A 26,204-nucleotide genomic window follows, 5' to 3' on the forward strand; every position below is an offset into this window, starting at 1 on the left:
TATAATAAACAAAGGCGTTTTTATACATCTCAAGTGCTTTCATGACACATCCACAAAGCCAAGACCGGCATCCGAAAAGTAAATTGTTTTCTTCATACAAGAAAGCAATAAAACAGTATTAAGGATTCGCATGTAACTTTCTCACATCCAGGTACAAAAAACAGGCACATTTTGCGGTACAGTCTTTGAAACACAACAAGGTGTGCTCGCTAGGAGACTATAGAACCACAAGGTTTCCTGATCAGGGTTGCAGAGGTAAACCGTTTGGGATCATGGGGAAAAGCACATGGATGGTGGACCGATCTCTCCGCTAGGTCATCTTTGGCTCTTTGTAGTTGGTTCTTAATATCGGTAGTGTTCAGGTTTGAAGGGTCCCTCTTTGTCTAGGCCGAGGTACTTGGCTTGCTTGTCGGAAAGCTTAGTCAGTTTCACTCCAAGTTTATCGAGATGGGCAGCTGCCACTGCTTCATCAAGCTGCAAAAAGTAACAAAATCGATTAGGAGATACAAAATAACACAACCCATCAAGTGCCCCACGTTTCCAAGCCAATGGTGTGCAATTTCAGCAACGTAGCCAGCTGTGCATATTCATTTGGTCCCATTTAATAGAATCCCCCCCATTACCAATTCCTGAACAAGCTATCCAATACATGTAGTGGGACTGGAATCAATGCTGCATGAGTTAATACAGCAATAGTTGTCATCCCCCCCCCTTAATTATGTTAAAACAATTATAAGGAGCCCTGATAGTGCTATAGCTTGTCCTATCCACAATTACAATTTCCGCACATTTATGTATCCATACACTATTTCCCCCCCCCCCCCCCCCCCCAAGCTAACATTTCTAGTTCCCAGCCAATCTTATAAGCCTGTGTGCAGCAGCGCCTCCCAATACTTACCTGAGCCCCAATGCAATCCATACTAGCTCATTCTGCCTTTGTCTTGCAGGTTGTCTTTTTAAAGAGGGTTTACTCCCTCTTTAATATCACTTTAACAACTTAACCCCCGGACTGTATTGCTGGTCAAAGACCAGAGCACTTTTTGCGATTCGGCACTGCGTCGCTTTAACCGACAATTGTGCGACGTGACTCCCAAATAAAATTGGCGTCTTTTCCCCCCCACAAAGTTTTGGTGGCATTTGATCACCTCTGCGGTTTTTAGTTTTTGCGCTATAAACAAAAATAGAGTGACAATTTTGAAATAATTATATATATATATATATATATATATATATATATATATATATATATATATATATATATATATATATATATATATATATATATATATATATATATATATATATATATATATATATATATATATATATATATATATATATATAAAAAAAAAATTGTGCTATAATAAATATCCCCCAAAAATATATAAAACATTTTCTTTCCTCAGTTTAGGCCGATACGTATTCTTCTACATTTTTAGCGAAAAAGATCGCAATAGGCATTTTGATTGTTTGCGCAAAAGTTATAGCGTTTACAAATAGGGGATATTTAAATGGAATTTTTATAAAAAAAAAAATCTCTTTTTTTTTACTAGTAATGGCGGCGATCAGAGATTTTTTTCGGGACTGCGACATTATGGCAGACACTTGACACATTTTTATAGCGATCAGTGCTATAAAAATGCATTGGATTACTATAAAAATGCCACTGGCAGTGAAGGGGTTAACACTAGGGAAGGGGTCAAGTATGTTCCCTGGGTGTGTTCTAACTGTAGGGGGGGGGGGGTGGCCTGACATGGGGAAAGGACTGATCTTCTGTTCATACATTGTATGAACAGAAGATCAGCATTTCTCTCCCTGACAGGACTGGGAGCTGTGCGTTTACACACACAGCTCCCGGTCCCCGCTCTGTAACCAGCGATCGCGCCGACGTATAGCTACAGGCTCTCGCGCAGGGGAGCCGAGGCGCCGCTGTATGGCGGCTGGTCGGCAAGCAGTTAACACACATCCACTGAATGCACTGCAGCAGACCGCTCTTGCTCCATTTTCAAGGTCCCCCCCCCCCCCCACCTTTCATTTATACAACACATGATTATGTCGCCTTTATGTGCTCATTTAGACCATTACAAAAGATTGCATTACACTTCCCAAGCAACAATTCACGCAATTTTCAATTTTTCTTTGAAACCGCCAGATTCAGCTGCTGTTGAGCAAGACCATTCAAAGCCCTCTAGACTGCTTGGCAGCAACACAAAGGCTATTTCAAAAGCTAGTAGGGTGTTAGCAATTAAGTGGCTATGGGCTTTAATGCAACATGCATTACATGTGTGCTATAGGCACTGCATGGGGGGACAATGTTGACGACAACAATTTCCACCACAACCTGTTCTCCAATTTGATTCCCTTTCATTTTAACACACGATTAGGTTGCCTTTATGTGTTCTTGTTTAGATCAATAAAAAACGGTTGTAGAATATTTCTTAAGCAATGATTCAGGCCATTTCCTATTTTTCTTTAAACCTCCAGATCCTGCTGCTTTTGCACAAGACAACTTTCCTAGTCATTGCTTCGCCTTCCTACGGCGGCAACACAAAGAGGCCACGTAAAAAGTTAGTGGGGAGTCAGAAATTAAGAGGCTATAAAAATAGGAGGTTGAAATATTAAAATTCCCCATTGGCCATAGCAAATATTGAAGCAAAAGCTGACACTTGCCAGACTAAAGTGCCGCTGCCTTTGGCGTTAGAAAATTTACAAGCTGGCCACTAATTGTCAAGGCATGCCCCATTAGAAGGTCCTGCAAGGCAGTTATAGGCTCCCTGGTGGGAACAGCGACACGTGATCATTCCAAGTCTGCGGTGTAATTCAAAAATAATTGAAACCACCATGTTGTATCACCTCGTAGGTTTTACAACCATTATCACACCTTAGGCATTCAGGCAAGGTACCTTTGTACCACTAATGAGGTGTCAGTTTTTGGCTAAAGGTGTTCTTACATCAAGTGCTGACCTAATCTTACCACACAATCTAATTCAGATCAGTTATGCTTGCAACACAACTACACAAAAATCACCTGTAAATTTACTATACTATGTAGCCAGGGCCATCTTTAAGGCAGGGCAAAAGGGGGCAGCTGCCATGGGCCCTGTGACTGCTGAGGGGCCCAAAGCAGCTTCCTCATGCTTGCCAACTATCCCAGTTTAAATTCCCTTGTCCCTTATAGTTTTAGTCCTTTGCCGTGTCCTGATATCTCAGTGTGAAGTGCTGCTACTGATGCTGCCCAGCTCTGCCCTACTGTGTACAGAGGACTCACCTGCAGACCCTGTGTTTACATGTGAATAACTGTTATATGTGTAAATAAAGGGGCATGTCCCTCTGCAGTTAAGAGATGTGCTGTAACCGCTAGTAACCAATCAGTGAGCAGTATTTCTGTACAGTAATCTCTAGCAACCAAGAAGAAATCCATGTGCTGTAACCTCTAGCAACTAATCAGTGAGCCGTAATGTGTGCTGTAACCTCCAGCAGTCAGTAAGTGGCAATTATATGCTGTAACCTCTGGCAACAAATTGTAATAACTGCCTGGTCTAAGTCTAGCTGAAATGTATTGTACGTCTCAGAGCAGGTGGAGAGCAAAATTGCAGGCGTGTTGGGGCATGATGGGAACCTGTATCCAGGGCCGATCTGCCCTATAGGCTCACTATGCAAGCCGCTTAGGGCCCCCTAAATTACTAGAGGCCCCGCCTGGTATGAAGTCATTTTCAGCCCCTCAACCGCTTCTCAAATCATTGGCTGCATGGGAGAAGAGGTAAGAAGTCAGCACCCCCCGCTTCTTTAATATGACATGTCACCGTCGGCAGCGCGCCCCCCCCCTCCCCCCCATGTCATTTTGCTTAGGGCCCCAGGGAGGTCAGGATCGGCACTGACTGTACCCAAGTATACAGAACAGCACTATTTGAAGTCCTTAACAATTCTCAAAACGAAGACAACTAGGCTTTCTGCAGATTTCCAAGTTCCCGCTATGGACATTGACCTCTTTGGCACCTACCTTTTTGGGCAGGAAGTACACCCCTACAGGATATTTGTCAGTGTTGGTCCACAGTTCAATCTGCGCCATGACCTGGTTAGTGAAGGAATTGCTCATGACGAAGCTAGGGTGACCCATCGCACATCCCAAATTTACTAGACGACCTTCAGCGAGTAAGATAATGTGGCGTCCATTTTTCAGGAGGTACCGGTCCACCTGTAGAAAGCAAAGAATTCATTATAAACCTCTTCAGATCCACTTTAATTTGTAAAGAGGAAATCAACACAAGCCGCTCCACACCCAGCCTAAACTATATAGGGCAGGGGGGCCCAACCTTTTGAAGCGCGAGGGCCACTTAAGCGGCTTAGTAACTGGTCACATGTCTGCTCTGCATATGCAAAGCAGACACGGACACAGCTGGATTGGAGGTAGGACACAAGTCCGTTTACATCTGCCACTCTTTGGAGGTGACTGGAGGGTTCAATTGGGTCGGACTGACCGTGTGAAAAGGGCCCATGGCTGCTTTCACACTGATGTGCTGTGGTTTACCCGCACCACAGGTGCAACGCAATGTATTTTTTGGCTTTTCTGCACTTTGCAATAGACCATTATATTCTGCAGGTTTGGTGAAATTTCAGAAAGCTCACCAAACTCGCAGGTAACAGAAGTCTATGGCTCAGTGCAGGCAACCCACAGGTGTGCTGCTCTGCATTAGCGGGTTAGTTTGAATGCAGCCCAGTAACCACTGCAGAACAGATATGCCTAAATATACACTGATTTTAGTAATAAACTGACCTTTAATAACAGTATTCTATCCCAGGCCACATCAGAGGGCTACGCAGGCCACTGGTTGGGAACCCCTGATATAGGGCGACTAGGTACTTGCAATAGAAGTGGTTGTAAACCTCAGACATGAACAGAGCACATTCCTCTATAGTGAATACTTGTCTCAATTAAGAACACACTGGGGTTGATTTCCCAAGACTGCAAAATCTGGTGCAGCTGTGCATGCTAGCAAGCTTCCAACTTCAGCTTCTTCAATGAAGCTTGGGGGGGGGGGGATCTATTTGTGTGAAGGAATTGAGAATTGTTTGGGTACAGTGTTGCATGACCACGCAATTGTCATTCAACTGACCGTGCTAAAAATTGTCATGAAGGGGTAAAAGTGCCCAGTAGGCAAGAGGTTAAGGTCTTTAGTGTTACCGGTGGGCAACAAACAGGTGCACATTAAAAAAAAAAAAAATTGATTTACATTAGTTTGCATGGTCATTCACCCTGGGAAAGTGCATACACACACACTCTACAATTGCAAACCATAAATTGCCCATTAGATGGAGCCAAGTATTATAGAAAATTTATATAATCCTTAGCGCAATCTAGTGGCCAAATGTGGTACTTACACATGCGATTACTGCATGTGCCTATACCATGGATTTAATAACTCTAGGCACAGGTGTCAAACACAAGGCCCGCAGGCTGAATCTGGCCCTCATACCTCTCCTGCAGCTCCAGTCCTCATGACCCTGTACTTTCTGCTTTTAAGCAATACATCCAGCTTTTTCCCCAGCAGCATAAGGAAAGGTAGGTGCACTGTGATGTAAGGGAGAGGGGGGGGGGGGCGGGGACTCATCTTCTGATGGTGGGGTGGTTTTTAACATCCAATGTAAGGGAGGGGGAGAAATACGCTGAACATCTAATCTTTACAGATACAACCGGCCCTTTTGAGGGCAATCATAATGCTGATGCGGCCCACATTGAAATACAGTTCAAGGCTCTAAGGCTACAGCATTAATACATGGCTATGGTTTACCTGTGGCTTGATGTTCACTTTCTTAGCAGCGTTGTCATTCAACCACTTCACGTCGAGTTCACAATCAAAGTGGCCAATGTTGCAAACAATGGAATCATCCTTCATCTGTTCTAAGTGCCTGAGGGGCAAAAAAAAGAGGTTAGCCAAGTTGTGTACAATTGGGGGGGGGGGGGGGGGGGGGAGTGGAGGGGTTGCAAAGGACTACAAAGACAGTGTGCAAGGATCACAACGCAGCAGCAAAATAGTCAAGAAATAACCCCACCTCCAAGCTGGGGCTGTTTGGCACATGTCTGGAAGTCAGATTTACCTACACTAGGGGGGAAAATGGGCCATACATCTTGATTCTTATAATGAGACCTTGGACTCTTGGCAAAGGAGTCAGGACTGGAAGACAAGTCCTCTCACCTGAACCTCTTGGTCCATGTTCCGATACTCTGATTTTCCAACATGGGCCACAAGTGACAGACTCCTCATCCACACCTCCGTGATGTAGTGTACCCTTCTCCTTCCTCTGTTCCCTTAATCCTTTTATTATTTCAATTAAACCCGTACTTAAAAAAAGTACCTACAGGCAAGCTTGTACCGTTTAGGACGCTGCCGCCATTGGCGCATGCAACAGCCCACTTGTGCAGTTTCTTCAGTGCCCGTGATGTCACGTCATCTTGGCTCAAGCCAATCACAGCGTCTGAGCCCGCGAACCCTGAAGTAACTCCAGGAAAGATGTTGGCCCTGTCAACAGTGCGCCGGTCCAAGGTAAGCATTTCACACTGAGCTAGCATGCAATGGTTGCAGGTTGTATGTCCGCATGCGCGTGTTTACAACACCTTTTCACACTGGGGCGGCAGGAAAGCACTGCTATTTTTAGTGGTGCTTTACTGTCAATTTCACGGTGCTAGTCGGCCGAGAACAGGTTAATTATAGCCATGGTGCCCATTGATTTTAATGGGCAGGAGCGGTATACACACCGCACCAACGATGCCGCTAGCAGGACTTGCTGTCCTGCTAGCGCACTGCTCCAGTGTGATAGGGGTCTAAATGTGCACCCAGGTGCACCCAGCACACCTCTGGTATTGGGGGGGGGGGGGGGTGGAGTGCACATTTTTGTGAATCCCATCTTCCGGTAGCAAGATCTTCCTGTTGCAAAAGCCAATGCTGCCCAACCAAGAAGCTATATACTCCTGAGATCACATGAGCAGTGCACCGTCACAGTAATTTTGGTGTACAAGTGTCATGCACCTTAAATATTTGTTTTTTTACTGGCGTCATTTACACCAGAGCTTGCTTTTAAAAACGCAAGTCTTTGCGGTTTCTTACCTGCCCTCTACAATGTCGGTGCACCCTGTTGTGGTGACAAAAATGTTCCCTTCTTTGCAAGCTTCATCCATTGTTGTGACCTCATAACCTGCAAAATAAAAAAAGTTTAGTCTTTGAGATGACAAGTAGAACCCTGCTGACATAGGGGCAGATCCACAAAAGAATTACGCCGGCGTATATCTTGATACGCCGCGTAATTTCAAATTTTGCATCTACAAAACAAGATACGACTGCATCTCGGATTGATCCGACAGGCTTACGTCTTAGTACTCCGTCGGATCTCAGGTGCATTTTTTCTAGGTGGCGTTTCCGTCAATTTCCGCGTCGAGTATGCAAATTAGCTAGTTACGGCAATCCACGAACGTACGTCCGGCACTTTTTTTTACGTCGTTTGCATTCGGCTTTTTCCAGAGTATAGTTACCCCTGCTATATGGTGGCGTACTCAATGTTAAGTATGGCCGTCGTTCCCGCCTCGCATTTTAAATTTTTTATGTTGTTTGCGCAAGTCGTTCGCGAATAGGGACTTGCGTAGAATGACGTCACCGTCGTAAGCATTGGCTTGTTCCGGTTTAATTTCGAGCATGCGCACTGGGATACCCCCACGGACGCCGTTCAAAAAAAATAAATAAAAAAAGCGTTGTTTACATCCGGTCACAACGTATTTACATAAAACACGCCCCCATCACATCCATTTGAATTCTGCGCCCTTACACCGCAAATTCATTGAGGATTTAAAAAAAAAAAAAAAAAAAAAAAAAAGTTGCGGCGTAGTGTATCTTAGATACGCTACGCCCGACGCAATAATGCGCTGATGTACGTGGATCTGCACCATCTGTGTTTTGTTTCACATCATTTAAGTTTCCTTTGCAAGATTCAGGTTGACCGATTCCTCAGAAATACCCATTGACAGCCTTTACAAAAGGCAGTATTCTGGGCTTTACCAAACTACTCTAGTCTTAAAAATGCTACACCCAACATACCTGCAAGATTCATGCATTGGGATGCCCACACAGAACTTTAAGGGGCTGTAAACCTAGATAGATATATCTATACACACACACACACACACACACACACACACTAACTAGCGGCCGGTATCCTGACGAAAATGTTCCCCCGGCGGATTAGGACCCTAAGCGCCGCGCCTTCGCAGTACGAACCTCAACGAGCCTCCAAAAATAGCCGAACACGTAGAGCTGAGAGACAGCTCTACACGGCGCATGCGCAATGAGTATCACATGTGCCGCACGCTCCCGATGCTAGTGCTACTCTGCAAGGGGCGGAAGCGATTTTAACAATAAAGTACACGTCTTAGCGGGGCTTGTTGATGGGCGGATTTGCACATTTAACTCAGATGGCCAACACGCCCCGCTAAGACGTGCACGTGTTAAAATCACCCCTGTCCCTTGCGTGCGGGATATGTGATAGTCATTGCACCGTGTAGAGCCGACTCAGCTCTACATGTTTGGCTATTTTCGGACACTCAGCGCCACGCCTGCGCAGTAAAAGGGTCCACATCGGGCAGAACACCAGCCCCCACCCCCGGAATTTCCCACGGCAGAGACACTCTTCCTCTGCCCTTGATTCAATAGATTAAAGGCAGCACAGCCACTGGCTCCTGCTGCCATCAATCAAATCCAATGACGTGGGCCAAGTTCTGCATTTGTCATCTATGGATGCTGAATGCACACTTCTCCTGGGGGGGGGGTATACAATGCAGGGGAGGAGCCGCTGAGGGACCCCAGAAGTCGAGAATTGGGGCCACTCTGTGCAAAACAAACTGCACAGTGAAGGCAAGTATGACACAATTTTTTTTTAATAATTTAAAGACGAAGCCTTACAATCACTTTAATGGCATCCCAGTATTAGCCTAGTTAAATATTGAGTTGGCCCACCCTTTGTAGCTAAAGCAGCTTCAACTCTGGGAAGGCTGTCCACAAGGTTTAGGAGTGTGTCTATGGGAATGTTTGACCATTCTTCCAGAAATCGCATTTGTGAGGTCAGACACTGATGTAGAGAAGGCCTGGCTAGCAGTCTCCAATTCATCCCAAAGGTGTTCCATCAGGTTGGATTGCATGGATTTTAGATTCTGTACATAACATTATTAAACCATTCAGAATTTAAAGTTGGCGTGTTGTATGGTCCTCACCTTCCATGGCTGCCTGCAGAGCATTGATGGGGTCTATCTCGGTGACGATGACACGAGCACCAAAGGCTCTTAAAGCCTGAGCACAACCTTTTCCAACATCACCATACCCGGCAACCACCGCGACCTTCCCTGCAATCATCACATCAGTGGCTCGCTTAATGCCATCAATCAGAGACTCTCGGCAACCGTACAGGTTATCAAATTTGCTCTGAAAACGTAATTTTTAAAAAGAATGCATCAACAATGGCAACAAGTGAAGTCTTCACCACAACCAATCACGCACCAATTCAGCCTTTAATAAATCAGGCAAAGAGAAGGCATGAACCTACCTTTGTCACAGAGTCATTGACATTGATGGCGGGTACTTTTAAGGTCCCATCAGCTTTCATTTTGTAAAGGTTGTGCACGCCTGTGGTCGTCTCTTCAGAGATTCCCTTAATTCCTACAGGAAAGAGAAAGCATCAAGAGATAGGTCAAGGTCATAGAGGGTGACAAAAGGCTGGCAGGTCTGTAGAGTTATGGTGGGCTGCAGTCTGATAGCTGAGATTTTTTTTTTATTATTATGTGAAACAAGTATATAAAATACTAAATACATTTTTATATCGGTGTGTTTTTCTTCTAACTAAAAAAACAAAAACAAAAAAACAAACAAGGTATAATCCACCTGGATGCACAGAGTAGTTGCAAGTGGTGCAACGGATCGTGACCGATCTGTGATCCGAACGGGTCAACCTGTTCGGATCGCCACACAACGCGATCCGCTGCCTCAGCCTTAGGAAAGGCTGCAGCTTCGGCCTAGCTCTGGATAGGTCGCCCATCTTGGTACACCCAGCAGCTGACTAGGTGCGCGCGCTGACGTCATCACCCCTCCCTCAACTGCTCGTGGATCTTCTAGCCGGCTTCTATTCTGCAAGAGCGTGTCAAAATTACAGCGAGTTTTGGCAATGTTGGACTGGATATTACAGCGATGAGTGGGGGCAATGGTGGATATATTACAGTGAGTGGGGGCAAAGGTGGATATTACAGTGGGGGAGTTTATTTTTTATTTGCGGAGCCGAAAAATGATCCAATCAACGATCCAGTGAGTTTTTTGATCCGTTGCACCTTTAGTAGTTGCTATGATGTGTACGGTTTTACCAACACGTCAAAGTTAGCGAAATGGGGCTTAGGCATAAAGATTATTTATTTTTTACCCTTGGTGTGAAGGGGGTCAAGTATGCATACAAGGGGCTAGATTCACATACCTTTAGGCGGGCGCAGCGTATCTCCGCTACGCCGCCGTAACTTTGAGAGGCGAGTATGGTATTCTCAAAGATTTTGCCACCGAAGTTACAGCAGCGTAGCGTATTAGGGCCGGCGTAAGCCCGCCTAATTCAAATGTTGAAGCTGTGGGCGTGTTTTATGTATATTAAGTGTGACCCCACGTAAATGACGTTTCGGTCGGACGCATGCGCCGTTCGTGGACGTATCCCAGTGCGCATGCTCCAAATGACGTCGGCAAATAGTCAATGCTTTCGACGTGAACGTAAATTATGGCCAGCCCCATTCACAGACGAGTTACGCAAACGACGTAAAATATAAAAAAAATGACGCGGTTCGACGTCCATACTCAACATTGGCTGCGCCATCTTTTTGGTGGTTTATCTTTACGCCTGAAAACCCCTTACGTAAACGGCGTATCTTTACTGCAACGGCCGGGCGTACGTTTGCGAATAGGCGTATCTAGCCGATTTACATATTCTAGGTGTAAATCAGCATACACGCCCCTAGCAGCCAGCGTAAATATGCAGTTAAGATACGACGGCGTAGGAGACTTATGCCGGCCATATCTTAGCAACATTTAAGCGCATCTCAGTTTGAGCATACACTTAAAGTTGCGACGGCGGGGATTCCGACTTATGACGGTGTATCTGATACGCCCGTGGTAAGTCTACCAGAATCTGGCCCAGTATGTCTACCCCATTATACAGCTCAATATAAAGAGTGCAAAAACAGTGCCAAGGTAATATAAATAAATTCAAATACCCCATGCCCTCAACTAGGTGTTGGAATCTCAAAACAATTACAAAAAAACACACAAATGTGGATGACAGACTTTAGGTAGTCACTCCATTTTTCTCCGTAGTACCATTTTAATCGTCTAATTTTTGCCTAGAGCTCAGAGATATATATATATATATATATATATATCTCTCACACCCTTTACAGCACTGTACCCATCAAGTCATATTACATGAGAATAGTAAAAACCAATATAATAGCCTTTCCTGGTTAACAGAACACATTTTATTGTAATTTCATCAGCTAATAAAAGCCATCACCTAAGCATGTATTTAACAGAAAAAAAAGTCTGTGCAACACTTCCACCTAGTGGTAATATTATAAACTGCAACATATCAATGCAAATGGATTGTCAGTCTAATCACCTTTCAGCAGCTCTGGATGTTTGGTGTGAACAAGGTTTGTGAGATCTCCTCCATCGTCAAGGATCATGTTCAGTGGTTTTCCATCGGAAAAATATATGGTTTGCTCAATGCACCAGATGTACTCTTCATCGGTCTCCCCCTTCCAGGCGTACACTGCATGGAAACAGCTGGGTTATACACAATTCCACTTTTGCTAGATAATTAAATTAGAACTGCAATTAACAATGGATCAAGCAAGTTTCCCCCCCCCGTCTGACGGCAGAGCTTGAAAAAATGCCTCGTGTCTGGGGGGGTAGGGAATGTTAAAATGCGCTCATTTAGGGGACGTTCACAGTTCTGCGACTTGAAGCAATAACTAAACTTCAGGTCTATGGGCCTCAACTCGCATCAAAGTCAGACCAAAAGTAGTACAGGGACTACTTTGAAGTTGGTGCGACTTGAAGTTGCAGATATGAATGGTTATCATTGGGAATCAGGGGGTACGACTTGTCATGCGACTGATGTCCAAAGTCACAGAAGGCTCACGCGTGTGAAAAGGAGCCTAAAGCCTCGTACACAATCGGATTTCCATCGGACAAATCCGTGGAATTTTGTGCAAAGGGCATTGGCCGTGAACTTGCATACAGACGTCAGAAAGTTTTCAGCCAACATACACAAAACTATGTGGTTTTTCAGCTTTAGTGCCACCCTTTGGGCAACTTCTGTCAATGTTGAGCTATGGTTAGCATTGGTTTCGGAGCATGCACGTTTGGATTTTTTTTCTTCGCCGTACAGATGATCCAATCGGCACACATTTGTTGTCGGAAATACCGACAATTGTCCGATGGAACGCACAAACCGTCCAATTATCTGACAAAACACAGTTGTCAGAAAATCCGATCGTGTGTGTACGAGGCTTTAGAAGGATTATGCGCAATTGCAAACCATAAGCCTCGATTCACAGAATATCTTCTCTGCCTTACCTGGGACCCCGGTCTTGGCAATGGCTGCAGCAGCATGATCCTGGGTGGAGAAGATATTGCAGCTTGACCACTGTACCTGGAAGAATAAAAAAAAAAAAAAAAAATTATTGTACAGGATCAGGGAAGGTAAGGTGCACGATTATTCGGAGACCGACAACCTGTATGCAAAGTTCAGTCAATGGAAAGACATATCAGCCCTAGACACAGAGCAGCACAGTGACCCATAATGCCATGCTTTCTGCACGGTCTAAACATTTAAAAACTGCTCAGAATTCTGAAATCTGGTTCATGCCTAGCCTTATGAAATGGCGACACCTAGTGGTGAAAAATCAAAAGTGCACAGGTCCAAAGTTTAAAGTGGAGGTTCACCCGAAAAGTTAATTTTTACCCTTAGATTCATGCTCATTTTGTCAAGGGGAATCGTGTAGTTTTTAAAAATGAAGCAGTACTTACCTTTTTAGAGAGCGATCTTCTCCGCCGCTTCCGGGTATGGGCTGCGGGACTGGGCGTTCCTATTTGATGGAAGCCTGTCAGAAGACTGTCACATACATCGCGTCACGATTTTCCGAAAGTAGCCGAACGTCGGTGCGCAGGCGCCGTATAGAGCCGCACCGACGTTCGGCTTCTTTTGGCTACTCGTGACGTGATGTATGCGACCGTCAGAAGCCTGTCAATCAAAATAGGAATGCCCAGTCCCGAAGACCATACCCGGAAGCGGCGGAGAAGATTGCTCTAAAAAACGGTAAGTACTGCTTAGATTTTTAAAAAACTACCCGATTCCCCTTGACAAAATGAGCATTAATCTAAGGTTAAAAAAATTTTTTTCGGTGAACTCCTGCTTTAAGTCATTATTTTAGTTTAGCATTGAGAAAAAGAAAAAAAAAAAAAAAATCATTGGAGGAGTCTATTGTCGGAAACTTTCAAGGACAGGTTTGCCATACTGTTTCAATAGCAATATCTGAATTTGGTTCTCTCTGCACTTCAGGAATCGGTTTTGAAATTAGACAACTTTCTCAAAACCATCTCGTGTTGCTTCAGTTTCCTCTACCACCACAAAGTCCAAAGGCTGAGGAATCTCCCTCTCTCCCCTACCTAGTTGCTCATGAAAGACTCCATAGTAGATTAAAGTCCATTAGTGCAGTTTACTGAGGTAGTCCCGTGAAGGGAAGAAGCACAGGCGCCTCAAGTGTAGCTGTATGGTACAAATTTATTTGAAGTAAATCAGAACTACTCAAGATGTTAAAAGCCGAGTTCCACCCAAAAGTGAAACTTCTGCTCAGACTACCCATACCCCCCCCCTGTGCCACCTTTCGGGGGGGGGGGGGCTACAGATACCTTTGACAGGTATCCTTTCCCACTTCCGGGAGTCTGGGCCATGGCCCCCCTCCTCCACCGGCCCAATAGGAGAGAGGAGCGGGGTCTCATACATGTGCAGTAGGGTTCACGGCGTGAAGCCAAAAGGCTACACTGCCGGTTTCCCTTACCCAAAATGTCAATGGCAGCTGATGGAGACATCAGCTGTGGTGCCGACATTGCTGGACTCCAGGACAGGTAAGTGTCCCATTATAAAAGAAGGAACCGCCGCTCCAGATGATGTACCTCAGTGGTGAATAAAATAGCCCAAAATCCAGTGGGTGCAGGCAATGCACAGAGCATAAATGGGAGAAAATAAATTTTCTCCCATTTATGTCCCATTATAAAAGCCAGCAGCTGCAGTATTTGTAGCTGCTGGCTTTTTATATTTTTATCTGGCAGAACACCACTTTAATCAGGCATGTATGGTCGCAAGTGCACTGAGAAGAGTCCAGGTTTGGGGGGGCACTGTCATCTGTCAGGGTAGGTAGGCAGTCAGCGCCGGTGGAACTCACTGGAAAGACGAGGACGACATCACTTCCTGGTTGCAGCATGAGGATGTGTAGGCTTTGACAACACATTTGAAGAGCATGCGCTTCTTCCTCAGGCCGTGATTTAGCCATATTGGAAGAGGGCTATATGAAAGCACAGCTATGCAGACATTGGGACATACTCCACCCTGGGGTGTTGACCCGTTATAGGACAACACACCCCCAGGCGGAACATGTCCCAACATCAGCATAGCTGCACCCTGATATAGCCCTCTTCCAATATGGTTGCATCAGAGGCTGAAGGCGCGCATGCTCCGCAAACACGTCGCCGAAGCCTACATGTCCTCCCACTGCAACTGGGAAGTAGTTTTGCTTTTGTTTTATCTTACAATTAAACACTCATTATACAGAGAGCACTAGATTGTCTTCATTTATGTTTGTGTTGGAGACAAAGCTCAGGACCTTGATCAACACCTTTGGTATGCTGATCGATTGGATGTTCTAAGTAGTTATACTGGGAATGAGTTACATGCAATGTGACCTAAAATAAGTCGAATCAGTGAGGTGAGAGGCCACTGTGTGCGGTGGAGGGATTTCTGGCCACGTTTGATCCACATTGCATGCCGTCATTTTCATTGTGCCTTTTCACAATCACTTGTGGACCGTTTCTTCTCATGGACATTTTATATTAGTGTTTATATTTAGGTTGCGCTGCACTGCTTTTATGGTTCTATTTGAGGGATTTTATATGAATTTACCTTGAGTTCTGGCTTGCAACCATAATTTACTGTTACATATTTTTCAGCGCCAAATTATTTTCCCATTTACGGGTCAGAGGAGGAGCGTCTGCGGGACAGAGATGACAGTTACTCTTTAAAAATTATGATTTAAATTGAGCCTTTTTACTTGCGATTTAAAAATCGGCTTGATTTTAAAATCAAACCCACCCTGTCTTCCAGTGTGCTGGAAACCCCAATCCAAAGGCTCACTCACACCTAGCAGTGGGAGTGGAGAGGAGCATAAAACCCCACAGTTATGCCATGCCTTTACTGTCCATCCAACCGCTACCCCCTTAGCAGCGCAGGCAGTGGCCACGTGGGGGTGTATACATGCCATGGGAATGCTCAAATGCATGACAGTTTGGGGGGTTAAAGTAGGTGGTAAGAGCAACAGAACGCCTCAATACCCGTCAAATGCTCTCTGAAGAGTGATCCTAATACAGATCACTCTCAAGACAGCTAAGCTAGTGTGAATGAGCCCATACATTTTCCCCAGAGCTCAGCTGTAAATCCAGGGCGTTGGTACCGAGACCTTAACCACTTAAGACCCGGACCTTTAGGCAGGTAAAGGACCTGGGCAGTTTTTGCGATTCGGCACTGCGTTGCTTTAACTGACAATTGTGCGGTCGTGCGACGTGGCTCCCAAACAAAATTGGCGTCTTTTTTTCCCCACAAATAGAGCTTTCTTTTGGTGGTATTTGATCACCTCTGCGCTATAAACAAAAATCGAGCGACAATTTTGAAAAAGATTCAATATTTTTTACTATAATAAATATCCCCCAAAACATTAAAAAAAAAAAAAAAGTTTCTCAGTTTAGGCCGATACGTATTCTACCTATTTTTGGTAAAAAAAAAAAAAAAAAAAATAAGTGTTTATCGATTGGTTTGCACAAAATGTATAGCGTTTACAAAATAGGGGATAGTTTTATTGCATTTTTATTCATTTTTTTTTACTACTAATGGCAGCCATCAGCGATTTTTTTCGTGACTGCGACATTATGGCGGACACTTGACAATTGACATTTTTGGGACCATTGGCATTTTCACAGCAAAAAATTCATTAAAAATGCATTGTTTACTGTGAAAATGACAATTGCAGTTTGGGAGTTAAGCACAAGGGGGCGCTGAAGGGGTTAAGTGTGACCTAATTTGTCTTTCTAACTGTAGGGGGTGTGGCTGTAGGTGTGACGTCATTGATTGCGTTTCCCTATAAAAAGAAACACACGATCAATGACGGCGCCACAGTGAAGAACAGGGAAGCTGTGTTTACACACAGCTCTCCCCGTTCTCCAGCTCCGGGGACCGATCGCGGGACTCCAGCGGCGATCGGGTTTGCGGGTCCCGGAGCTTCGGACCGGGTCGGGGGCGCCCGCGACCCACAGCTAGGCACTTAAGAGGACGTGCTTGTGCCCAGCTGTGCCATTCTGCCGACATATATGTGCAGGAGGCGGTCCTTAAGTGGTTAATAACTCGCTTCATTGCACTGTATAAGCAGTATGTACCTCGGCTCCCATTGCAGTCAGGGTCTCGATGAGCACAGCTGTCTGGAGAGTCATGTGCAGACAACCAGCAATCCGGGCCCCCTTCAGAGGTTTGCTCTCCGAGTACATCTCCCTCATCTTCATCAGGCCAGGCATTTCGTTTTCTGCAATGTCGATGGCCTTCCTGCCCCATTCTGCCAGGGTGATGTCAGCTAGAAAAAAAAAAAAGAGATTTTACTGGACATGATCCACAACAGTAGCTGCTCAATGAGCAACACCAAAACAACTGCAGGTTTTAGGTTGCATTCACATCTGCGCGTTTCCTAAATGCACGATAAGCTAAACAAAAATGCAGGTTGTGCCATGCGTGTCAGAAGTGCCACTATTTGGGTGCCATACTAAGCAGATTTTGCTTCTTAAAGCGGAGGTTCCATAAAAAAAATTTTTGCTTTAAACTCTAGCTTACAAAAAAAAAAAAAAATTTTCTTACTCATCTGGAAATGCCTGTTGCTATGCGGTCCCACGAAATCTGCCTTTGAATCCACCTAGGATTCTGACATCATCTCCCTCTAATGCTCCTGGGAAATGTGTGTCATCATTTCCCAGGATGCAGTGTGCTGCCCAATTATCACTCCCCATCCAAGACTTCCAGGAAGTAAGTGCTTGTAGGCTTCACAATGCCCACAAGCAAAATGACAACGGTGTAGATCTACTTTTATAAACTCTTTTTTGAATATCTATGCGGATCGGCGGCGGATTGTAAAATAGTAAGTGACCAGATTTATTAAAAAAAAAAAAAAAAAATGCCAATTGTGGTTGGAACTCCGCTTTAACAAAATAGGCACTGTAAAAAAAAAAAAAAAAAAAATGGCTGATGCCCCAAGACCAACAAGGTTCTGCTGCTGCTTGGGGCATTTCTTGTGCCTAGGGAAGCTCATTCAAGTGAACAGGATGCCCCTAGGCAGGATCACATGGGGGGGGGGGGGGGGGGGAGAAAAAAAAAAAAGCAGAGTGTACGTTACCGCTACGCTCAGGTGTGAATGGAGCTTTAGGGTGTACAGCACAAAGTTCACAGCTTATAAAGCACACAATACACATTAAATTATTAAAAGTACGAGATCCAATTCAGTAAAATTGATGAGTACAAAATCTTCATTCTACCAATACACTGGTTATAGGCAGGACAGTGTACAGGAGAGGCGGGACATGTTAAGATCGCTGTGCTGCGATCTTACCAGGAAGTGGGAGTGTGTACCTGTCAAAAAAAAAAAATCAGGTACCTGCTCCACCCTCCCCCTCCAAAGTGGCATTGGAGGGTGCAAACAAGCAAAGCTTCCCCTTTTGGGTGGAGCCCTGCTTTAATTGATTTTCAATATTCAAAGTAAACTAAACCTCACCCACGTCTTATGCCAAGGAATCACTTTGAAAAACACCCCTCTAGCATTTACACTCGTGGCCATCCTGAGTAAGGGCAGATGATTCATGTAGCATTTATTACTTGGAAAACCATCTGCCCTTAGCTCAGGCATGCAGGCAGGGGGTGTGCTCAGCAGAAAAAAACCCTCCTGAAGACTCTTGGGATGGATGACATAATTTGCCTAGGCGTGGAAACCAGGAAGTAAGGCTCTAGTCACACCAAATTTGCTACAAAAGCTGCACGACCGGTCTTTACTACAGAAAGTCATACAAAGACAAGGTGCAGTGGTGGTTTTCAAATGAGAAAACACACACAGATTAGAGTGCTGCATGATTAAGCGTTAAGAATCGAGATTCTTTCCCTGGTGATCTTGATTGCAAGGCTTTGTTATTTAAAAAAACATGTCATACTTGCCTCCACTGTACAGCGACCTGATCCTCCTCTTCTGGGTATCCCTCGACAGCTGTTGCAGCTCCTTCCCGCATCGTATCTCCCTCGCATCGCAGCTCCTCCCTGCACCCTTTAACAAATAATTTCCCCGATTCTATGCAGAGTTCTCTGCTCAAGCTGACCCACCCTGTTGATCACCGCTGAGTGGGGAGGGGCTTGTCGAGCGCCACTGTCTCCTATGTAGAGATCGGACAAAAAGGACAGCATGTCCATTTTCATCAGATCCCACCCGATCATAACGCCATCAGTCTGATTTTAGCGGATTGGATGTCAGCTGACATCCAACGCTCCATAGAAGCATGGAGCCGCCATACGGGTCTGCTGAAAAAACCGACAGGCGGACCTGAACTGTCCGGCAAGTGTGAAAGGGGCCCAAGAACATACATACATACTTTTTTAGCAGAGACCCTAGAGAATAAAATGGTGGTGCAATATTTTAGGTCACCATTTGCTCAGAGGTCTTTCAAATGCAAATTCTTAATGGCCCTAAATTGCAGCCAGCATACACACACACACATTTGCTCATGGGGCCAATTGCAGTACAAAAAGGGCACAAAGCTCAAATATGTGCAGGAGCTTCTTTTTTTGCACGCATTGCCTTTAAAGGGTCACTAAAGGAAAAAAAATTTTTTTAGCTAAATCACTTTCTTTTACCTTACTGCAGTACTGGTTTCATGTCCTTATTGTTCATTTTTGCTTTGAAGTTGCTGTAATTCTGCTCTGATCTCCACACTTCCTGGTTGTCTAGCTCCTTATAACCATCGTACTGGGAGCTTTTCACTGTGGTCTAAGCCGTCATTACTGTGTGTCTAAAACTCCTCAGAACCAATCAGATTCATTTTAAAAACAAAACACTGCCCTGGATTTTTTTTTTTTTTTCTGTGGGTCTCTTTACTTCACAGAAACATGAATCCAGTTTAAAACCGAAAGTGAAACTGCAGGCACATTATAGGATTGAATTTAATCATTTTTAAAAGGAATCAGTTAACTTTTATGTCTCTATACCCTGTAAACAGTCATTTCAGCAAAAAAAATTTTTTCTCCTTTAGTGACCCTTTAAAGGCAGCTCATTCAAAAGGATGGGACTGCCCTATGTGTGTTATTGGGGGGGGGGGGGGGGGGGGGGCTGACAAACAGCCTACATATGAGTGCAGCATTAGCACACCCAGCAGATTTAAAGCGGAGTTCCACCCAAAAAAAAAAATGGAACTTCGGCTTTTTGGATTGCCCCCACTCTGATGTCACATTTCAGGGGACAGGAGGGGACAGATACCTGCGCAATTCAGGTATCTGCTCCCACTTCTGGGCATAGATCACTGCGGTGACCTACGCCATGTTTGTTACCTACTCCAACCTTGCGGCTTCACTTCCTGATTCCCTTACTGAAGTTGGTGGCCACAGCACGGATGAGTGCACACATGTTCTACTAGAAAAGAAAGCAACCCACTACCCGTATGCTGAAATTGTCTCCGCTCTGCTCGCACACAGCCCCGCCTCCTCCTAACCCCACGCTGTGATAGACAGAACACATCTCAGCATTAGACCCGTATTCTGTCTATCACAGCGTGGTTAGGAGCAGGCGGGGCTGTGTGCGAGCAGAGCGGAGACAATTTCAGTGTGTTTTTTACCGCGTTGCACCACTAGTCATTATCTGCAATTTATGTTGTTTCGGCATTTCCCCAAAACAGCTATTTTCGGCCGATATGCATCGGTGCATCCCTAGTAATTAGGTGATGTTCAGAACTAGACACCAACTGCATCTGTATGTGGCGGTTTCACACCCATGTGAAGAAAGTCTATGCCAACATCGGTCATGTGCAGGCACAACATATACCCCCCTCTCGCCACGGTGTTAAGCTCAGAGGCTACTGAGGCAAGTGAGAGACCCCGCACATGCGTGGGGTTTTGAATGCAAGCACACGCTCTTGATGGTGCATCATCAATGGCCTGAGAGGCGGCTGAATCCTCACAGCAATGAGGTTCCATTAATATTTAATTACATTGCAAGCTTGATGCTGGTTTCTCGTGTATTTGCAGATGTAAGTGGAGCCCAACGCCCTCTTGGGTGTAACAAACACGGGCAAAAATGATAATTTCTGCAAAATGCATGCAGTGCCTTTTTTCTAAACAGCACCACAAACCAAAAAAAAAAAAAAAAAAACCACATACACACCAATCACGAGCATTCGCAAAACGCTCCTGGCTTAGGTCCAAAAGGGAGGACAGATATAAGTTTTCCAGGCAGGCTGCTGGAAGGGCAAAAACTGCTTACAGCAAGGATCTTCAAACTACGGCCCTCTAGCTGTTGCGGAACTAGAAGTCCCATGAGGCATTGTAAAACTGACATGACTAGGCATGATGGGAATTGTAGTTCCTGAACTGGAGGGCCATAGTTTGAGGACCCCTGGCTTACAGCAATAGCAGGTACATTACTCAATATCATTCCATAGCAATGCAAAATGATTTGATCTACTGGCACTCCTTAAAAAGCACAGGCAGTCTTTTTTTGGCCAACAGTGATAACCCATAACACATTTCTATAAAAAACAAGAACTGTAAGCCAATTATCCTAAATCCAGAATACAGCTTACATAAAGCAGGCAGCCGCGAGCTAATCTCTTGTGTAAGAAAGGTTAGTCTGGAATGCTCAGCGCAGGTCTGCTCTAGTGCTGCTGCCAGATCCTGTTACAGCGTGCCAAGTCATAGAAGCTGCCGGGTGTGGAGCATGCTGGGAAGTGTAGTTTCAGACACAACAGAGCAGCACCCAGCTGATTGTCTACAACACTACAACTCCCAGAAGCCTCTAGGGGGCAGAGCTCGAGTTAGCAGCAGCAGCGTGGAGTCCACATGAAGCAGAACACAGCCATGATTACATCAGGAGCATGAAGACTACAGAGCGGCTCACTGCCTTGTCACCTTCCCTGAGGGGGTCTGTGCAGAAAGCAAAGATCAGCCCTGGATCTCTTCCTTCTACAGCCCCAGAATGGAATCTTCCATCATTGTATAATAAATCATAATATCCCTTCTTCAGCCATATTTTCAAATACAAAGGCATTTCATAATTTAAAAATATTAATTTAGTAAAAATGTATATATTTAAAAATATTAATATATATATATTTTTTTTTCATTGATTGCCCTCTCTATCAGCATCTCTATGGCTGGGCAATTACATAAATCATAGCATGGATCATACATAAAGCACTTTGTAATTAGTGTTACATATGCACACCCATATACTCACTACTAGGGGTCATGGGCAGAATGAAGTCAATACAGATATCCATGCTACACACACACACACACACACACACACACACACACACACCACACACACACACACACACACACACACACACACACAAATTTTCAAACCTCCAAGAGTTGACGTTGAGGCCTCTTACACACTTGTGCAACTGCACCGCCACGATTTCTGCGGCGACTTGAAGCAATTCCTGTGTAATCTTGAGGCCTATGGACCTCAAGTCGCATCAAAGTCGAGCCAAAGTAGCGCAGGGACTACTTTGAAGTCGCACAGATCTGAACGGTACTCATTGGAAATCATGGGATACGACTTGTAATGCAACATTGCAGTCCCAAGTCGCAGCGTGAAAGGGGCCTTAAGGGGGTTGTAAAGGGCCCTCTGATCCCTCCTGTATTGATTTGTATTGTGACTGTACTGTCTTCCCTGATGTAAAGCGCTGCGCAAACTGATGGCGCTATATAAATCCTGAATAATAATAATAATAGTTTTTTCACCTTAATGCATCCTATGCATTAAGGTGAAAAACATCCGACGGTACCGCCCCCCCCCCCCCCCCCGAACCCCCGTTTTACTTACCTGACCCCTCGAAAGTCCCGCGCGCGTCCACGTGATCCTCTTCGGTTCCCAGCCTGCCCGTTGATTGGCTAGGCTGGACGGATTGATCGCAGCGCAGCTATTGGCTGGCGCTGCTGTCAATCACAGTGGATGACGCGGCACGCCGGGTGATACAGTCGGCGGCTACGCCCGCCGCTGTATCACGGGAGCGCGCCCGCAAAAGCTTTCCACCATGCGAGCTTGCATAAAGGTGGAAAGCTTTTGCGAGGAGGAGCCGCCGAGGGACCCCAGAAGACAGGGTTAGGGGACACTCTGTGCAAAACGAGCTGCACAGTGGAGGTAAGTATAACATGTTTTTTTTTGTTTTGTTTTTTTAAACAAAGTTTGCCTTTAGTGACCCTTTAAGCATGTGGCTAAAGTGGGTCAAAAACCCTAAAGGGGTTGTAAAGGTACAATCCCCCCCCCCCCCCCCAAATTGCTTCCTTTACCTTAGTGCAGTCCTCCTTCACTTCATCCTTTTGCTTTTAAATGTCCTTATTTCTTCTGAGAAATCCTCACTTCCTGTTGTTCTGTCTAACTCCACACAGTAATGTGAGGCTTTCTCCCTGGTGTGGAGTGTCGTGCTCGCCCCCTCCCTTGGGCTACAGAAGAGTCAGGACGCCCACTAACACACAGCTCCTTTATCTGCAACGTAGAGAGCGTCCTGACTCTTGTAGTCCAAGGGAGGGGGCGAGCACGACACTCCACACCAGGGAGAAAGCCTCGCATTACTGTGTGGAGTTACAGACAGAAGAACAGGAAGTGAGGATTTCTCAGAAGAAATAAGGACATTTAAAAGCAAAATGGAAGGATGAGGTAAGTGAAGGAGGACTGCACTAAGGTAAAGGAAGCCTTACCTTCTTGTAAGTGCGTTTTGTACAATGTGTCATTAAAAGAACCTCTTTAATACTGCACTTAGGTGGCGCTTCCTTTCTCTACCCCTCTTGTTTACCACACAGTCAGCTCTCTGAGGACAGCAGCCGCCATTGAACAGCCAAATCACCTGCATTTTTAACCATTGAACTGCCTGTTACTATTATTTCTAATGGACTAATCATCACCATACCCCTACCTATACATGCACTTTGTATCTGCGCTGACAGTTAGCCCTCCTATGTGATCCGATTCATGTCCGAACTGTAAGTTCGCAGTGTGATATGCAAGCTGAACTGGGGGGTGTCCTTAAAGCGGATGTCCGCTGAAAAAAAATTATTAAAAGTCAGCAGGTACAAATACTGCAGCTGCTGACTTTTAATATCAGCACACTTACCTGTGCTGGAGTCCAGCGCCGTCCGCAGCAGAGGACGAGCGATCGCTCATCACTCTGCTGCCCCCCCCGCCATCCTCGGTGAGGGAACCAGGAAGTGAAGCGCTCCGGCATCACTGACCGGTTCCCTACGGCGCATGCGCTAGTCGCGCTGCTGATTGGCTCCCGCTGTGCTCTGGGAGCCGAGTGTTCCCAGAACACAACGGGGGGGGCAGGAGGTGACGTCCTGCATGCAGAGTGGCCGGAAGTGGGTGCAAATACCTGTCTTTAGACAGGCATCTGCACCCCCCTCCCCCCTGAAAGGTGTCAAATGTGACACCGGAGGGGGGGAGGGATCCGATCAGCGGGGGTTCCACTTTAGGGTGGAGCTCCGCTTTAACATTGTATGACACTCCCCAGCAGTTGGCATATGGCAGTGTGATCTGCTATGCATGTCGGGTGCGATGCAGGAACCCGCCGGAGCCCACGAACCCGCAGTGAACCCAGCCTAAAAGTGGTAGTAAACCACCAAAAAAAAAAAAACCTGCAAGACAATAACATAATGTGCATTGCATACTAGCACATTATGAAATACTTAGAACCAAGCCCCTGCAGCTCGCCCGGTCACCGCCGAGGGGGGCCGACATACTCCTTGTGTTTTTTCCGGGTTCGTGGGCTCACGGGCTTTGAGGGGCCAGAGTCGCAATGTCACGCCTGCAGGAGTCCTGTTCCGGCAAGAGCCGGCAGCATGCGCCGGTGACATCGGCAGCTGCATGAAGGGTTAAAATCTCCTAAACCGTACAGGTTTAGGAGGAGATAGTCATTTTCCCTACAGGTAAGCTCAGTGCCGATCCGGACCTCCCTGGGGCCCTAAGCAAAATGACATGTCACATTAAAATTTTAAAATTGAGAAGCGGGGGGGGGGGGGGGGGGTGCTGCCTTCTTAACTCTTCTCCCATGCAGCCAGCTGAGGAGCATGGTAGGGGGCTGAAAATGACTTCTCACCAGGCAGGGCCTCTAGTAATTTTGGGGGCCCCCCGCAGCTTTGCGGGGCCCTAAGCAGCTTGCATAATGAGCCTATAGAGCGGATCGGCCCTGGGTAAGCTTTATTATAAGCTTACCGTACCTGTAGATAAAAAATGACCAAGTGGGCAATACAACCACTTTAATGCAACAAATCCTCGGTGGTGCTGCAGCTCCCCCTCCCCCCCCGAGCCCATCCAAGCCAGCGATGTGCACGAGCGCAGCAGCTCCCACCACTGGACAGATTTATATCAACAGGAGAAAGTGGCCCCCACTGCTGTCAATCAAATCTGGCAACATGGGGGGGGGGGGTCGAGTTCCACCGTCTGTGTCTATACACACAGCCCACTAAGGTGCCCCCAGGGAAAGTGGCTTTCCATTGGGGTACCCAATGAAGAGGAGGGGCCTTACTAAGCGGCAGGGGACCCCAGAAGAGGAGGATCGGGGTTGCTCTGTGCATAACGATTGCACAGAGCAGGCAAGTAAAACAGATCTGATGAATCTCAGCCCCCCCCCCCCCCCAATTATCTGATGAATCTATCCCCCCCCCCCCCCGATCCAATTATCTGATAAATCTCTCCGACACCCCGCCCAATCTAATTATGTGATGAATCTCCCCCCCAGATCCAATTATCTGGCGAATCCCCCCCCCCCCCCCCCAATCCAATTATCTGATAAATCCCCCCCAGATCCAATTATCTGATAAATCTCTCCGACACCCCGCCCCCAATCTAATTATGTGATGAATCCCCCCCCCCCCCAGATCCAATTATCTGATGAATCCCCCCCCCCAGATCCAATTATCTGATGAATCTCACCACCCCCCCTCCCCAGATCCAATTATCTGATGAATCTCACCACCCCCCCTCCCCAGATCCAATTATCTGATGAATCTCACCACCCCCCCTCCCCAGATCCAATTATCTGATGAATCTCACCACCCCCCTCCCCAGATCCAATTATCTGATGACCCCCCCCCCCAATTCAAATATTAGCTGAAGAATCTCATCCATCCCCCGGAGCCAATTATTATCTGATAACCATCATCCAATCCAAATATTATCTGCTGGTCACTATTCCAATTATCATCTTCTAATGCAGATCACTGATGAGCCGTCACTCCCTCCCATACTGCACTTATATACACACAATAAGTACAATGTCCGGATTGGCTGGTCTGTGCCCCCCACTGACAGCCATGCTGGTTCTTGTAGTTGGATTGGAGCAGAGGCCAGTGACAGATCGTGCAGCTGTCCCCCATTCTACACCCCACAACCCTCCTCCGTCTGGATCTCCAGCATAGACCGGGCCGTCCCCGGTACAGCGTGCTCGGTGCCCGGGCCGGTTCTTACCAACTTTGTATGGCAGCTTGTCAGACATGATGATGATCGGCGGAGAGATCCAAGAAGCACCACGAGCCGCTGAGCCAGCAGAGGAAAAGGAGGCGTGCTGCTCAGTTCCCTT

General features: G+C 46.0%; 1 protein-coding gene across 1 annotated transcript; it reads right to left on the bottom strand.

Moving 5' to 3' along the window:
- On the bottom strand, window positions 1–26,204 carry AHCY (adenosylhomocysteinase). The gene is made up of 10 exons (XM_040330385.1): window positions 26,093–26,204; window positions 16,767–16,957; window positions 12,642–12,717; window positions 11,680–11,832; window positions 9,583–9,695; window positions 9,254–9,461; window positions 7,104–7,191; window positions 5,790–5,907; window positions 4,001–4,195; window positions 1–474 (listed from the first exon to the last, which is right to left on the bottom strand). Exons 1-10 carry the CDS (start codon window positions 26,118–26,120, stop codon window positions 343–345), a joined length of 1,302 nt encoding a protein of 433 aa, XP_040186319.1. The 5' UTR covers window positions 26,121–26,204; the 3' UTR covers window positions 1–342.

The sequence above is a fragment of the Rana temporaria genome, chromosome 12 (assembly GCF_905171775.1).
Source record: "Rana temporaria chromosome 12, aRanTem1.1, whole genome shotgun sequence".
Classification (NCBI taxonomy): Eukaryota; Metazoa; Chordata; class Amphibia; order Anura; family Ranidae; genus Rana; species Rana temporaria.

What these genes read in the sequence shown, in the direction of transcription:
- AHCY (XM_040330385.1), bottom strand. Translation starts at nt 26,120, where the DNA reads ATGTCTGACAAGCTGCCATACAAAGTTG. An exon ending in TCTGCAGGCAGCCATGGAAG is followed by an intron (nt 7,192 to 9,253) that starts GTGAGGACCATA and finishes TTTATTTTGCAG; the next exon opens with GTTATGAGGTCACAACAATG. An exon ending in ACCGACATTGTAGAGGGCAG is followed by an intron (nt 5,908 to 7,103) that starts GTAAGAAACCGC and finishes TTTGCCCCTCAG; the next exon opens with GCACTTAGAACAGATGAAGG.